This window comes from Spermophilus citellus (assembly GCF_964194105.1).
Source record: "Spermophilus citellus genome assembly, chromosome: 8".
NCBI classification, from domain to species: domain Eukaryota; kingdom Metazoa; phylum Chordata; class Mammalia; order Rodentia; family Sciuridae; genus Spermophilus; species Spermophilus citellus.
Genome location: NC_138189.1, coordinates 92,591,176 through 92,606,202, shown reverse-complemented (window position 1 = coordinate 92,606,202; position 15,027 = coordinate 92,591,176). Strand labels below are relative to the sequence as shown.

At 34.9% G+C, this 15,027-nt stretch overlaps 1 protein-coding gene across 4 annotated transcripts in view; it reads left to right on the top strand.

The window, feature by feature from the left end:
* Positions 1-15,027, top strand: part of UGT8 (UDP glycosyltransferase 8) — an 82,146-nt gene that overhangs the window by 21,775 nt on the left and 45,344 nt on the right. For all 4 annotated transcript variants that reach the window (XM_081304848.1, XM_081304846.1, XM_081304847.1 and 1 more), the window contains exon 2: positions 7,176-7,999. In XM_081304848.1, coding sequence (XP_081160974.1) covers positions 7,178-7,999 — 822 coding nt within the window. In that variant the 5' untranslated portion in view covers positions 7,176-7,177. The remainder of the gene's footprint in view (positions 1-7,175; positions 8,000-15,027) is intronic.

The window sequence follows — 15,027 nt, the reverse complement described above, 5'->3', positions numbered from 1 at the left end:
GGACTTTCCCAGTTTCAGCACTGAAAGTCCCACCCTGGGTGCTCCTTCTATTCTGGGCAAACCAGAATGGTTAGTCACTCTGGGGCAATCAGCAGAGACAGTGAAAGGTAGTTTAGTTGCTTCACAAACAATATTCTGAGTTTAAACAGGGTTTACTGGTGTTCTGGTTCTATAGTGCTGGTGCTCAAGTGCTTTGTTGTTACACCTTTTCTGTCTGCCTGGTCCAGGATGTTAATCATTACCACATTCTCATTCCAATTGGTAGGAAGGTGAAATGTGAAACCTGTAAGGGCATAAATTAGAAATTGCAGGTAGCACTTCTTCCATCTCATTCTCATGCACTAGAACTTATTATATGACTACAACTTCCTGTTAGGAAGGCTTGGATATGTTGTTGTCTTTTTGTCTATCAGCCAAGCTAGAGGATTCCATTCTTGGGAAAAAAAAAAAAATAGATGGCACAGCTGTGTCCTATTATGTGCCTCTGTTTGCCACCCAGGATAATCCAGTTTCCTTTCAGGATTTTGTGGTTATCTTTGAACATGATGGTGATTCTCATAGTCATTTATAACATTGCTGAGAATGTTGAAGTTAGCTAATGAGATGAAAAAAGATCCCTGAATTCAGGACTGTAGTAAGATCTGCACTTGGACTTGCTACTTTCTTCCTCCACCTGCATTGTCCTTTTAACCCAGAAAGTTCTCTGTAGTTGAGGTGATAGTGTAACTAATTTCAGTGCCTCAGGCAAAAGCTTTTGACTTAGAATTTTGTTCCAAAGTCAGGCAATGGATATGTTTAGAAGGTTTGGTCATTAAAATTAAAGTGAAAAAAATGGGTCTCTTAATGGTGGTCCATGGGGTCCTGGTGTACAGTCCCGCCTGCAGTCATTTACTCAAATATTATCATTTACTGCGCACTTAATACCTTGGGTAGGCAATGAGAATGACAATTACCACATTTTACTAGCATCCCTATGCTTATGGAGCTTAATTTGTTCTGGGGAAGAGAGAAAAATTATTAAAATAGAATGTATATTTATTTAAAAGCACTAGTAATGATGTCCAGTCAGTTTATTTTACTGAAACTTTATGTATTTAATGTTTATTTTGTGGGGCTGTGGTTGAGGTTCAGTGGTGGAGTGCTCGCCAGGTTCGATCCTCAGCACCACATAAAAATAAATAAATAAAATAAAGGTATTGTGTCCGACTATAACTAAAAAAATATTTTTAAAAAATCTTTATTTTGCTGGATGGTATTTTCCAAGGTTTACTTGTGTTTGAAGAGAGGTTAAGTTTCCCTGTTTGGTGTAGTGCCAAAATTGACCTCTGGTGGCAGTTATGACTGGAATATTTGCTCATCTTATTGTAAATATAATACTCAACTCCAGGAAGACTTAAATGTCTTGAGAACCTGGCTATTCAGCTAGCCACGCTCCATAATCTGTTTTGGCTTAATTAATCCACTTCACTTTTTCTAGTTAGCCCAATTCACTTTTTTTTATACAAAGTTTATTTTCTTCTTATTAAGTTTTTCTTTTAGGTAGCTTTAAATATAAATAATATTATCAACTATTATAATGACATTATGGTCATATTAAAATACAAGATAGTTGCAATAAAACTATAATATCTTATATAATTATATTAAACTATAAGATAAATATTATGGACTCCTTTCATAGAACCATTTAAAAATTAATAAACTTTTATCGTTAATGCAAGTTTAAATTTACAGCAGAGTTGAACAGAAAGAATGGAGATTTCCCATATTCCTACTCTGTGGACATGCTGTGTCATAGTGCTACATTTATTACAATCAGTGAACCTACACTGACACATCACCATCGTTCAAAGCCCATAGTTTACATTAGGGTGCACCAAGAGGTGCTGGGCACTGCATGGATTTTAAAGAATGTATAATGTCATGTGTCTACCAATATAATACTAGAGTTCCTTTACTACCCTAAAAATTCCCTATACTCTGCCTAGACATCTTTTCCTTACCTCCAGCCCCTGGCAGTCACTGATCTTTTTACTGTTTCTAGTTTTGATTTTTCCAGAATGTCATTATGGTTGACTTTTTAGATTGGCTTCTTTCACTTAGTAATATATATTTAAGATTTCTTCCTTCTTGTTTTTTTACGGCGTGATAGTTCATTTCTGCTTTAGTGGTAGAAAATATTTCAGTTCTGGATGTACCACAGTTTATACACTCCCTTCCTGGAGGACATCTTGATTGCTCTCAAGGTTTGTCAGTAACGTCTGTGTGCAGATCTGTGTGTAGACATGTTTTCAACTCCTTTGGGTATATTTCAGGAAGTCTGACTGCAGGATCATATGGTAAGAGCGTATCTTCTTTCCACTGTGTCTATACCATTTTGCATTCTCATCAGATTGAACGGCAGTTCTTACTGGCCCATATCCTCCCTAGTGTTTGGTGATGATTGTGTTTTGGATTTGGGCTGTTCTGATTGGTGTGTAGTGGTATCTCATTGTTTAAATTTACAGTTCTCTAGTGACATATGATGTTGAATATCTTTTCACTTGCTTATTTGCAATCTGTATATCTTCTTTGGTTAGATGTTCTGTTCAGGTCTTTTGCCCATTTTAAAATTTTGATTGTTTATTTCCTTATATATTTGTATACTTTTTTCTTGAACTTACCTGAAATTGGTTTTATCTTTAAAGTTTGAAATATGATTCTAACTTCTAGTTATTTAAAGAGTGATCCTGTTATTTTAGGGATTGATTCTTTTCCTACTGAATTTAAATGTTCAAGTTTAGTGTAACATATTTATGCATATATTATAAAGACATTTTTGGGTCCTTTTTTTCTTTCATATTAACCCAGTGCGCGCACGCCTCTCTCTCTCTCTCTCTCTCTCTCTCTCTCTCTCTCTCTCTGCATTACTTTTACTGTAACATTATTTTAGTGTAACATTATGGTATTTTTTTTTGGGGGGGGAGTACTGGGTATTAAACTCAGGGGCACTTGACCATAGAGTCACATCCCCAGCCCTATTTTGTATTTTACTTAGAGACATGGTCTCACTAAGTTGCTTAGTGCCTCATCATTGCTGAAACTGGCTTTGAACTCTCAATCCTTCTGCCTCAGCCTTCCGAGCCCCTAGGATTACAGTTATGGGCTACTGTGCCTGGCTTGTAGTATGTTTTAATAGCTGAAAATGAAAACCTCTTCATTTTTCTTCCATTTAATGTTTAATTTTTTGCTTTTACAATTTCACTTTTTCAAGTAGATTTCAGAATAATTTTGTTAACTTTGGGAGCATATGTTACTAGAAATTTGAGTATGGTTTTTATAAATGTATACTTTAGAGAAATTTTTTGATCCTACATTATTTGGTTCTCAGTTGGTCATTTTCTTTAATGTTTCTGAATAGTTTTAAAATTTATGCATAAGGTATATTATTTAAATAAGTATGAAATAATGAATTAATGAATGATGTATATAATTCTGTTTTCCCTTTAGTATTCTGTTTTTTTTTTCCAGAGAAAAACTATGAACTTAAGATGCAAAAAAATAAACAGTTGACAAAATTCTTGATTTTTATAAAGTTTTCTGAAAATACAAGAATAGTTCTTTAAAATTGAAAGACAAAATCAGTCTCAAACCAAATACTATGTTTAGTACTCAGATTCTCAGGTTAATTCCATACAAATCAAAGGCTAACATTTGTTTTTAGAAAGTGATTGTGTTTGCTTTGTTTTTTACTATTTAATAATTTTACTATTTGGTAATATTTTCTAAATTGTTATATAGCATGTATTTTTGTTTTTTCTTGAATTTTTACTTTTCTTCCATAAAATACAGCCTTCCTTAATGGTAGGGATTTCTGTATTTCTGAAAATTATTATTTTTGAATAATTCTCATTGTTTTCTAGGAAATAAATTGTTTATCATATGAATAAGTAATTATTGCTAGTAGTTAAAACTTTTGGAGTGTGTGTGTATGTGTGTGTGTTTATGGTAAATGGGAATTGATTTTTTTTTTATCAATTTGCCTTGATATCAGCTGACTCATGTTTTTTTTCAGGTTTTCCATGAAGAAAATCTTATTAATCTCAGCAAATATAAAGTTTGTTTCCTGCTTTCTAATTTTTGTACCTCATTTATTTTCTATTATATGCTTGAACATCAGAATTATGTTAAATAGTAAAAATAATAATAAGGAATTCTTAAGTTATCACCAACCTTCTAGTTTTGAAAAGCATTAGTAGGAGTGGATTCATGCTTTTGATTTCTTGGATGATATTGCATTTAAAGCCCCGCCCAAGCCTATGCTAGTGTAATTATGCAAGAAACTAAAGAGACAGCATTATTATTATTTTTTTACCTCATGTAATAAAAAGACATATCCTTGGCATTTTAAAATGTCAGGTGTAGTCTTATGTCATATATTGAAAATAATGAGTCATTATTTTTAAAAATTAACAATGTGGTATCTGGAATCATCATTGTATGAATCAATTAGTTCTTATTTGGGTGTTTTGATGATAATCAATGTTTATATTGGGTAAGAAATTTTGGTGCCACATCCTATGTTGTAACTAAAACCACTTACTATAAAGATAAAAAGCAGTGTTAAAATTGGGGTCTGATACAGTATAATATGTTTGAAGATCATTTTTCCAGGAGACATACTCAGATCATTCTGGACTAGCAAAATCTCAACATTTGTTGATAGTTTTGTTAGTCATTTTCTTACTTACTGCAGTTATCTTTCTGATATTTATATTAAACTGCTGTTATAATCTTCCATAATTACATTTGTATTTACGTAGTGGAATAGCATGATGCTTCTTTGGCAGTTGGTATTGTTTCTTGAAGACATGTAAAGGAGGTAGTTTTTATAAGTATTTTGCCACATGAAGGTTGGTACTTCTGAGTAGTTGACTTTCAGAATCTAGGTATGTGACTATGGTATAGTAGTCACAAACCATATGTAATTAAATTAAGTAAAATTTGTGTTTCACTTCCTCTGTCACACTAGCCACATTTGAACTGTTCAGTAGTCACATGTTGAGTAGGGTTTACCTTATTGGATGGCAAGGATATATATTTTCATCCTCACAGACAGTTCTGTTGGACAGCATTATTATAGATCATAAGCCATAGTTCACTAAAACAAAAACCACCATTTTGGTGATTTATTTTTACTTTGTAATAATTACTGAAATAAAATATTAATACAAAAGGAGAAAGAACAAGATAAGAAACAATGAAAAGACTTGTTCCTCTACTATTATGTTTTTCTTTGTTTTTAGTTATGATGTTGTTTGTGACTGAACAGAGTGTGCCTGCTGTCTGCTCAGCAAGGTTCAAATCCCAGTAGGGAGAAGAGTTGTCTATCATTTGTCCACCATTAAGTACATCTTCTGCGACATGCAGACAGTGACAGCAAAGGACCTGAAATGCCTGTTTTTGTGTAAATCTCACTCCTGAAATTCCTAACATGAGCATGTAAAATCCCTATTTTTTTTCTTCCCTAGAATTGGAAGACAACATCAGAGAGACACATCCATGAGGCAATACAGTAGAATAATGTCCTAGAAATTTTTTCCATGATTTGCTGCTTCTTTCTTATTGATCTTTGTAATTGACAACTTTGCTATAAAAACATCATATGTGTATATATATATATATATATATATATAGAGAGAGAGAGAGAGAGAGAGAGAGAGAGAGAGAAAGAGTGTTGTAGTTGAGCACGATACCTTTATTTTATTTATTTACTTATTTTTTATGTGGTACTGAGGATTGAACCCAGTGCCTCGCATGTGCTAGGTGAGTGTTCTACTGCTGAGCCACAACCCCAGCCCCCAAATTTGTGTATTTTTAAAGCCCTGTATGCAAGTAACATTTAACATTATACATTTATTACTTTTATTTCTTCTGCCAATGGGAGGGAAAAAGCATCTAGAAATTTAACTTATAGTTCAGTTTTGATATTGGAAGAATCCAAGATTTGCCCATTGTGTTTTGTTTGTTTTGTTTTTTTAGGTCTCTGGCAGTATTTGAGAAGGCGTAGTTATTTAAAACTGTAGTTAGGTGTAACTTTTTTTCAAATAGTATTGTTAAATGAAAATGAATATGAATAGGAGTAGATTTGCTGATGTATGTAAAAATCCATTCCAAGTTGTTCCTTGATATAAAAATGTTCAGTTTGCATGTTCACTTGCTTAGACCTTTTCTCTATTTAGAGTCCAAGTATAAATTATGTTGAGTAAGGTTGGAAGTATTTGCACTCTATGTGGACCCTATGTGTAATGTGTTCATTTCTAAAGAACCATAGAGGATGGCTTTACACAAAATCTGTTGGCATTAAAGAGTAGAAGTGTTAGCCTTGGGATGTACAGCCATTATCTGACTTGCAGTCTGCATCCAAGTTAAAGGTAGAACATAAGAAGTGTGGTCTGAGACATGTTCCCTCATCAGTCCCTTCTCTGACATGCAGTACCTCTTGAACGTTTCTAAAAATTTTCTCTCCTAGTAACACCCTTAGCATGCATCAGCAAATTGATATAACTTACACAAATGCAGTCTTCTGGGATATTTAATGATGTTTAGTAGAAGGGAAATATACGCTAAAGATAATTGTTTTCCTGTGGGAGAAAAGTCTTTTCTACAGAGTTACTGAACTGCTATTTAAAAGAATTGTTTTCTAAAGCTTGTTCTGTTTGGTATGCTTTGGTCATAATTGGGAATGTGATTGCTGATTTAGATGATTTAAGTAAGAAACATGTATGCTCATATACCCGGAAATAAAAAATTTCGATTGTTCTTCTTGGAATTAACATTTATGTTCAATTAGGAGATAAACATAAGTGGTTTCATACGGTTTCATAGGTTATATTCAAAGAAGAAATATCACATGTCATTCAACTTTATGTTTTATTTCAAATTATAAAATCCTAGGTTATTCATGAAATTATATGCATTCAGACTGGCCCATTTTAAATATGTATCAACGTTGTTTCCAATTCTGTACTTAAACAGTCTAGCATTTTAAAGTGAAGGCTTAATTAGAAAAAATATTAGCATAATTTCTAAAAGTACTGGATCATCAGATAGTTTGAAAAACATAGACTTTGTACATTGTTTTGAATAGTAAACCTTGTATTCTGTTTTAAGTTGTTCTCTGGTTGTCATTACAGCTATGAAGTCTTACACTCTGTATTTCATGCTCCTGTGGAGCGCTGTTGGGATAGCGAGGGCTGCCAAAATCATCATCGTGCCGCCAATTATGTTTGAAAGCCATATGTACATTTTCAAGACGCTAGCCTCAGCCTTGCATGAGAGGGGCCACCGCACAGTGTTCCTCCTTTCTGAAGGCAGAGACATCGCCCCATCTAATCATTACAGCCTCCAGCGCTACCCAGGGATCTTCAACAGTACCACCTCGGACGCTTTCCTGCAGTCCAAAATGCGGAATATTTTCTCCGGGAGATTGACAGCAGTCGAACTGTTTGACATACTGGATCATTATACTAAGAACTGTGACATGATAGTTGGCAACCAAGCCCTAATCCAGAGTCTGAAAAAAGAAAAGTTTGATTTGCTGCTGGTAGACCCAAATGATATGTGTGGATTTGTGATAGCCCATCTTTTAGGGGTTAAATATGCTGTATTTTCAACTGGCCTTTGGTATCCTGCTGAAGTGGGAGCTCCTGCTCCATTAGCTTACGTCCCAGAGTTTAACTCACTCCTCACAGACCGCATGAACTTGCTGCAAAGGATGAAAAATACCGGCGTTTACCTCATTTCCAGATTAGGGGTCAGCTTTCTGGTTCTTCCCAAATATGAAAGGATAATGCAGAAGTACAACCTGATGCCGGAGAAGTCCATGTATGATTTGGTTCATGGGTCCAGCCTGTGGATGCTGTGTACTGACGTGGCACTGGAGTTTCCAAGACCCACTCTGCCTAACGTTGTTTATGTAGGAGGAATCCTCACCAAACCGGCCAGCCCACTACCAGAAGTAAGGTTTGCTGAACTTCTTGGTAATTGTTTTTTTTTTTTTTAATGTAAAGGTCACTTTTGATTTCCAGAAGAGATAGGGTTGTTCCGTAACTAAGGCTACTTGAAAAAGCAGTTAGGATACAAAAGTGCCTTAATTTGCTGATCCACCACTTCCCCTGGACACATTCCTGCTCTGAATGAGCATTTCCATATTATCAAGAGGCCTCTCTGCCATATGGTTAATAGACTATCTGGGAAATAGATTTTTGTTTAAGTAATTACTATAGTATATGAAGAGAATTTAGTGAGATGGTTAGTTTTAATGAGTGTAATTTTTGTTTTTAATTAAACTATTTGTTTAAATTAAACAATTAAATTAAGTTATTAAACTATTTGTTTTCCTCAACTAGCACAATCACAGGTCTCTATGTTTAGTCAACTCAAATTAACATAAACTGATGGTATAAAGGTTCTTCTTGGGAAAGTCAGAATCACTAGAAAGTTTATCTCCTACAATGGAAATGAGGCACTGACTTCCATCAAAGTGGACAACCAACTAATTTAAATTTGTAAGGAAATGTAACTCTTTAAGGAAATCATGCTCTAGTGCAATTTCATTTCAAGGACAGAATTAATGCCACTTTAAGATAATCTTTTTGTTCACTGCCAAACCTCAGTTTTTTTTTGCTGAGCTATCAGTGAATCCCTGAATGTTCTGTTCTCCATCCTAGTTTGCTTTTAATTAGGTATCCTAAACCAGCAGGAGCCAAACACATGTCTGTTGTGGGTTTTCTAATCTCAGGCTGTCTCAACATTTGATGCCATTTACCAGGAAACATAGGACTTGTTCCAGAATTTTCTTTACTGAAACTATTTCTACTCTTAATCTCTGAAAATAATTACTCAAAACAACTCTGCTAAATTGTTTTTCCCCAGCTCTGGGTACTCTATGCAAACAAATCTATCAGAGCTTTGCTGAATAGTAAATTCAGATTTTCTCCTATAGGTATCAGATAATGACAATCACTGGGCAGAATTTTTTATGGGTTAATAAGGTGTTTGGAATATATGACCTATGGTCTTTCTAATACAACCATTAGAATTATACTTGAGAAGAAATACCTTGATATATTTCATGTAGCATAGAAACATGGAAATAGCCAGATCTGTATCCTGTTCAGTGCTAGCATTTTGAATTGATACAGCCACCAGAGCTAGTGTCATTGTTTAGCTCTCTGACAACTGTAAGGGATAGGGATTAACCACAGTTTATCTCAGCCACTCATGTATTTATCCAAGTCCAATGTGAATCCTTAATATATTCTCTACCAGAGTCACCTTGTGATATCACTCTCCTAATTAAAGGTACCTAAAATCAGATTTTAGAAGTACCTTCTAAAAGATTTGGTAAGCAAGTCTGTCTTGACTGTAATGGAGTCATTTATAATGTTATACAGATCAGCCTCATTCTGTCCAGGTCTTTCTCTCCCCCAATGAGAGCAGTGCCCTCAGTCAGCTCATTTTGGTTTGATTTGGTGGATGCCTTCTTTCGTCTTTTATCACCTTATTGAAGAAGGAATCACTATGAAAAGGAATCTACTCCTTGCAGCAACTTGAATGTCACAGTTTAAGTCCAGATAATTTTTTTATGTCATTTTTTATACTTTGTTCTTCATTAAGATGCATAGCATGTGAGCATTTTCCCCTTATGGTCGAAGCCTATCTTGCTTCCCATGCATCCTGATGTCCTGACTAGCTTCACTGTTTGTTTTACTTTAAAAACAAAATCATTTGCGTTTTCTTCGTATGGTCACATGAGGTAACACTCAAAAGTTTTTTGATTTGCCATAATATCTTGTTTGACATGGGCTTTGGCCTACTTTGTGGACTCTGCTGCTCTTTTTTCCCGTTCAGGCTTTCTGTAGTGATTTTATTCAGGTGTGTTTTCTGTTTGCAACAATTGCTTTGTAGTTGGGTCACACACAGACATACATGTATGGCATGTATGTTATATGTAATTTAAGGACACAGATAAGTATATTATTAGCATTGAAAGTTTTGGATTCTAAGTTTGAAAGGCTGTTTTCATTTCAGTAGACCATTTATAGTTCTTCAGCAGGGAGTATTTGAAAAATGATATGTCTTTTAGCTATTCCTTACTTTGTTGAGGTTTTATGTGCTTGGGAACACTTGTGTTCCTACTGAGATTTCTCGAGTTGATTTATGTGAGATGATAAACTATACCACGGGGTTCTAAAAGTTAATGAGTTTTTCAAATGCCTGTATTATTTACAAGGCATGGTTTGACACTAAACAAGAGGGTGCAGCAAGTAGCCAGGGAGAACACACGGTTCACTAATAATGGCTTAATTGTTAATTTCCTTGCTATCTTACACTGGGAATGGATTGAGTTTTCCAGATGTCTGGAGATGATTTGACCAGAGGGATTTGAATTTCACGACCTGGAATGAAAAGGTAGAGAAAATTTCTAAAAGACATTTTTAGAAGCTTTCATAAGGGTTGAGTCTTAAGAATCTTTATAGAGAGTATCTAGATCAGCTTCATTTAATATTTCTGCCACACAGCCTGTATAATGTGGATTGTTTTGCTGTATATTAGTTTGTCAAGATGTCCATCCCTCTTGTCACTCATTTTTTCTTCCATTTACACAATCATAATTGTGTACAAAATTATACAGAGAGAGCAGTTTTGCTATTTTTTATTTTTGATATCTCAAAAGATTGTTAGTGCTTAAAGTAATCATTAGATGATTCTCTTTTTAGGACTTTAGTTCGTTAAGGATTTGCTAATAGGAATCAACTGAATCCAAATGCTTTTGATTCCAAAGTGTTGTGTTGGTTAAAAGTGAAGAAACAGAGTGTCTTGATGATAGAATCATTTTAAAATGCACGTTGGAACTGTTCCTGGAGGAACCCTCTCGGTGTAGTATCAACTACTTGGGTGTCCATGTAAGGAGTCCCAAAAGATGTGGATAAAGGGGAAGAGGTTGAGATTGGACCATATCAGTACAGTGTTTTATGTGCTATGCCGTGGCAGGTCAGTAGAAAACATGGATGCAAAAAAATAAATAAGCTTTGCTTTGGCCAAGACAAAGACCTTTAAATAGGTCCCTATTTTGAGTAGGTCCTTTAAATATTAAAAGTGAATGAAATCTAATAGAAAGTGATTGTAGCTTTTAGTAGTTTTATTGGAGGGTAATAACAGTAATTTGTAATAACTTGTAATACAATATACTGGTAATACCAGTATATTGTATTACAAGTTCACTTCAGGAAACTTTCAGTTATTAAAATGAAAACATTTCACGTGATGGTTTTTGGGTGATTTCCCATTGGCCTATGCTTTGGCCCTGTCAGGTAGTTGGATCTTTGCCACTTTTCAACTCTTACAGTACTGAACCATTTTGCCTTCACTGTTGGTTTTCCATACCACACTCTTTCTGACCAGAACATGGCCATCTTGAAGGCAGATACCCGCGTTGTTCACTTTTGCACACTGAGTGCCTGCAAAAAAAGTTTGCATTCAATAAATATTTAATATTGAGTGAACTATATCAAATAGAAATAGTTGCCAAAAAATTAGATGATTTGGCTAGTGCAACAATATTGTTATTATAACCATTGTTATCTGTTTGTTCCAAATGGAGGTCCTTATACCATCCCAGCCATAAAGCAATAAAAAAATTCCAGGCTAAGTTATTTTAATGAACTGTTATACCTATTTTAATGTTATTGATACTTAGAAAAGAGAAAGCCAGACATCACTCAATTGGTAAACTAAAATAATCTCTACTCTGTTCCAAATATGCATGTAAACAGGGATAGTAATGAATGACAGAGTAGCTATTTCTTTCTTTCTTTCTTTTTTTTTTTTTTTTGAGAGAGGAGAGAGAGTGAGAGAGAGAGAATTTTTAATATTTATTTTTTAGTTCTCGGCGGACACAACATCTTTGTTGGTATGTGGTGCTGAGGCTCGAACCCGAGCCGCGTGCATGCCAGGTGAGCGCGCTACCGCTTGAGCCACATCCCCAGCCCCTGGGAGTAGCTATTTCTGTCTTGAAAGAAGATTTTAGGTGGCATGGTACTTCTTAGGTGCCCTTCAGTGATGCTTTAATGCCTGGTAAGGAGTGATAAGAGCATCTTCATTTTCCTGTTTTGGGAATTTTTAATTGAAGGAAGCATAGTCTTGAGCAGAGAGATAGTAAGAAATAAGAAAAGAGATGAGTCCAAGTATGTAATCTCAGCAGCTTAGGAGGCCAAAGCCAGTCTCATCAACTTAGTGAGACCCTGTCACAGAGTAAACATAAAAAGAGCTGGAGATGTAGCTCAGAGGGTAAGCACCCCTGGGTTCAATCTCTGGTGCCAAAAATAAATAAATATATACATATAAAGAGAGAAAACAAAGAAATAGCAGGAGATCAAGGTGAGGATCATGAAATAACTACTGTTTGTCATTTTGTCATTGGCCAGACTACCTAGAAAATGAAAGAAAAAACAACAGATTGAATAGATAAACCCCTTGTGAGGAGATAAGATTGTGAGAAGAATAAAACCAAGAAATAAACAAGAGTGCCTTCCTGTGTGTCTTCAGCATTCATTGATTCACATGGAAATTCACATGGAAGCCATTATTTACTGTCCATGTGGTGTTTGAAAGCTGATCTCACCACTAAGGAATGGAGTTCCTAGGCTGGGATGTGGGACTAGAGTCCTTAGTGCTGTAAGGCTGATGCAGGGTTGCAGCAGTTATGGAAAATCAAGGACATTTTAATAATATTTTACATTTACATTTCTAACATTATCTCATGATATTTAAAATCTGAGACAGCATTAAAGCTATTATACCATATTGATTAAAGTGCTAGTTTTAAAATAAGTATTATTAATCAAAATATATATCCTACATAGTTGGGTTCCTAATTTAGATCCCATCATTCACAAATAGTTTTTATAGAATGTCTTCATCTGTATAGTAATATTATACTATATTGGTAGCTATTTGGGGATCAGTAAATTGAGGACTACAGTGTTTGGAAGAGACTAATAATTTCATTCTATTTATTAACTCTGAGTTCAGATATTCAATACAACATGATAGTTGAGCAGAAATAATAGATTCCCTATGGGAACTCATTAACGTAAAATGTTCTTGCAGATGTATTTGCAGTAGTTTTGTAGCTTATACATTTTTGTCTTTATTTTGTAGTAAGAAACTAGATTGCTTGTTAAGTGAATCTACCCAGGAAGTAAATCAGGCACTGTTGAAACCATCAATACCTTACTGTTCAGTTCACTGATACCATAATTTTCTGAGTAGCATTGTAGTTTTAAACAGTTTATCTATTGTTTCTATAGGCTTTATGAGTATAAAAGCATTTTCTAATATGAGAACAAAATATACAACCAAATTCAAATAAAACATGTTGATAATTGATATTTAAGGGCCTGGCATGATTTTTAAACACCTCTTCCTCTCTGCTAAGTCTTAAAGCTTTAATATGCCCCAGATAATTGTTCATTTACATATTAATTGAAATACTGGCAATGGTAAGTGAAATATTTTTTAACAGATCATTTCTACAAATGACAATTTTTGCAAATAAATTACTGTTGGCACCAATATTTTTGGTATGATATTTTCAATAAATACTTCTCATTCCAATCCAAATAGTTCTATTTTGGAAATTAAAGTTGCTACTGCCAATGAGTTTGCTGGATCTCTTCCTGAGTGCAGATTTTGACAGAGAGGATGAAGTGAGCATCGGTTTATGAAGAATCAGTGATACTGAAAACAAACTACCTACTTCCTAGTTTTGTTTATGGAATATTTTATACCAGCTTTCCAGACACTGGACAGTGTTTTGCAAAGAGAAAAAAAAACACGTTATTTTTTTTTCTTTAGCCAAGTGATTGTGACTTTGAATCTTGGTCTTCATGCAATTCTTGGATAAAGGAGTCAGCCCTATTAACATGAGGGTACTCACCCAAGAGGATTTTGGTGGATAACAATTGTGGCTAGATCTGGTGGTGGTAGATGTTGCTGTTATTATTGCTGTAGTAACTCTTGTAGTTTATGATAATCCATAATTACTGAGTCATGGATCAATCCCTGTTTTCCACATAGCACATAGAAGAATAGTTTCTGGGTGGAGGTGTAGGATGGATGTAGGGGAGGCATTCATCTCTGTTCTAGCACTTGACTCTGGTACTGCTTCAGGATTTTTATTTATCTTTCCTACATTATTGTTCTCATGGAAGTAGAAGGAATCTGACAAGTGAAAGATGTGGTCTTAGGCCCTCATGAGTGTCTTTTAAATGAGCAGAAACTGATGGATATGTCTTCTCAAGGGCAGAAAGAATTAAGGGAGTAGCTCTGAGGGTCTCCAGATGCTGGCCTCTTTAGACTTAGGGGTATGTCTGTGATTTTTCAGGCCTTTAAATGGAGGAGCCAGACAGCTGGAATTCCAGCCTCTCTTTGCTGCCTATACACCTGTCCATTCTATTTTTGTGTTTCTTATTCCTCAGGGAACTGAGGGGAAACTCCAGGCAAATTGATGACATCTGTCCTTTTTGTCTGAATTCCTGCCCAGGCTCAGGTCCATAGTCAAACTTCAATGAGCCTGGACTACATAACGTAGAAACCTTAAAAGTAAGTTGAATGTTTTCTAAAACTGAGGGTACAGACCCAGCAACCAATCCCAATCTTCATCCTTATGTTTTCCTGTATATATGTATGATATATCCTTTTGTATAATTTGTACTCTCATTTCCTTTCCTCAGTATTGTTTAGATCAGAATTCTATGGCATACATGTTAAGTCTTGATTGTAGGTCACTTAGTAGGTCCAGTGTGGGCCTAATAATTTGTACAAGTTCTCTGGTGATGTGATACTATTGGGTCTGCTCTTTGAGAGCCATTGCTTTAAACTCAACCATAATCTGAATCTTGTGATCCAGAAATTTTAATTGTGTTATAATGTGTTTTGTGAGAAACACCTTTTTTTCAAGTTAATTACAAATTTTCCTGT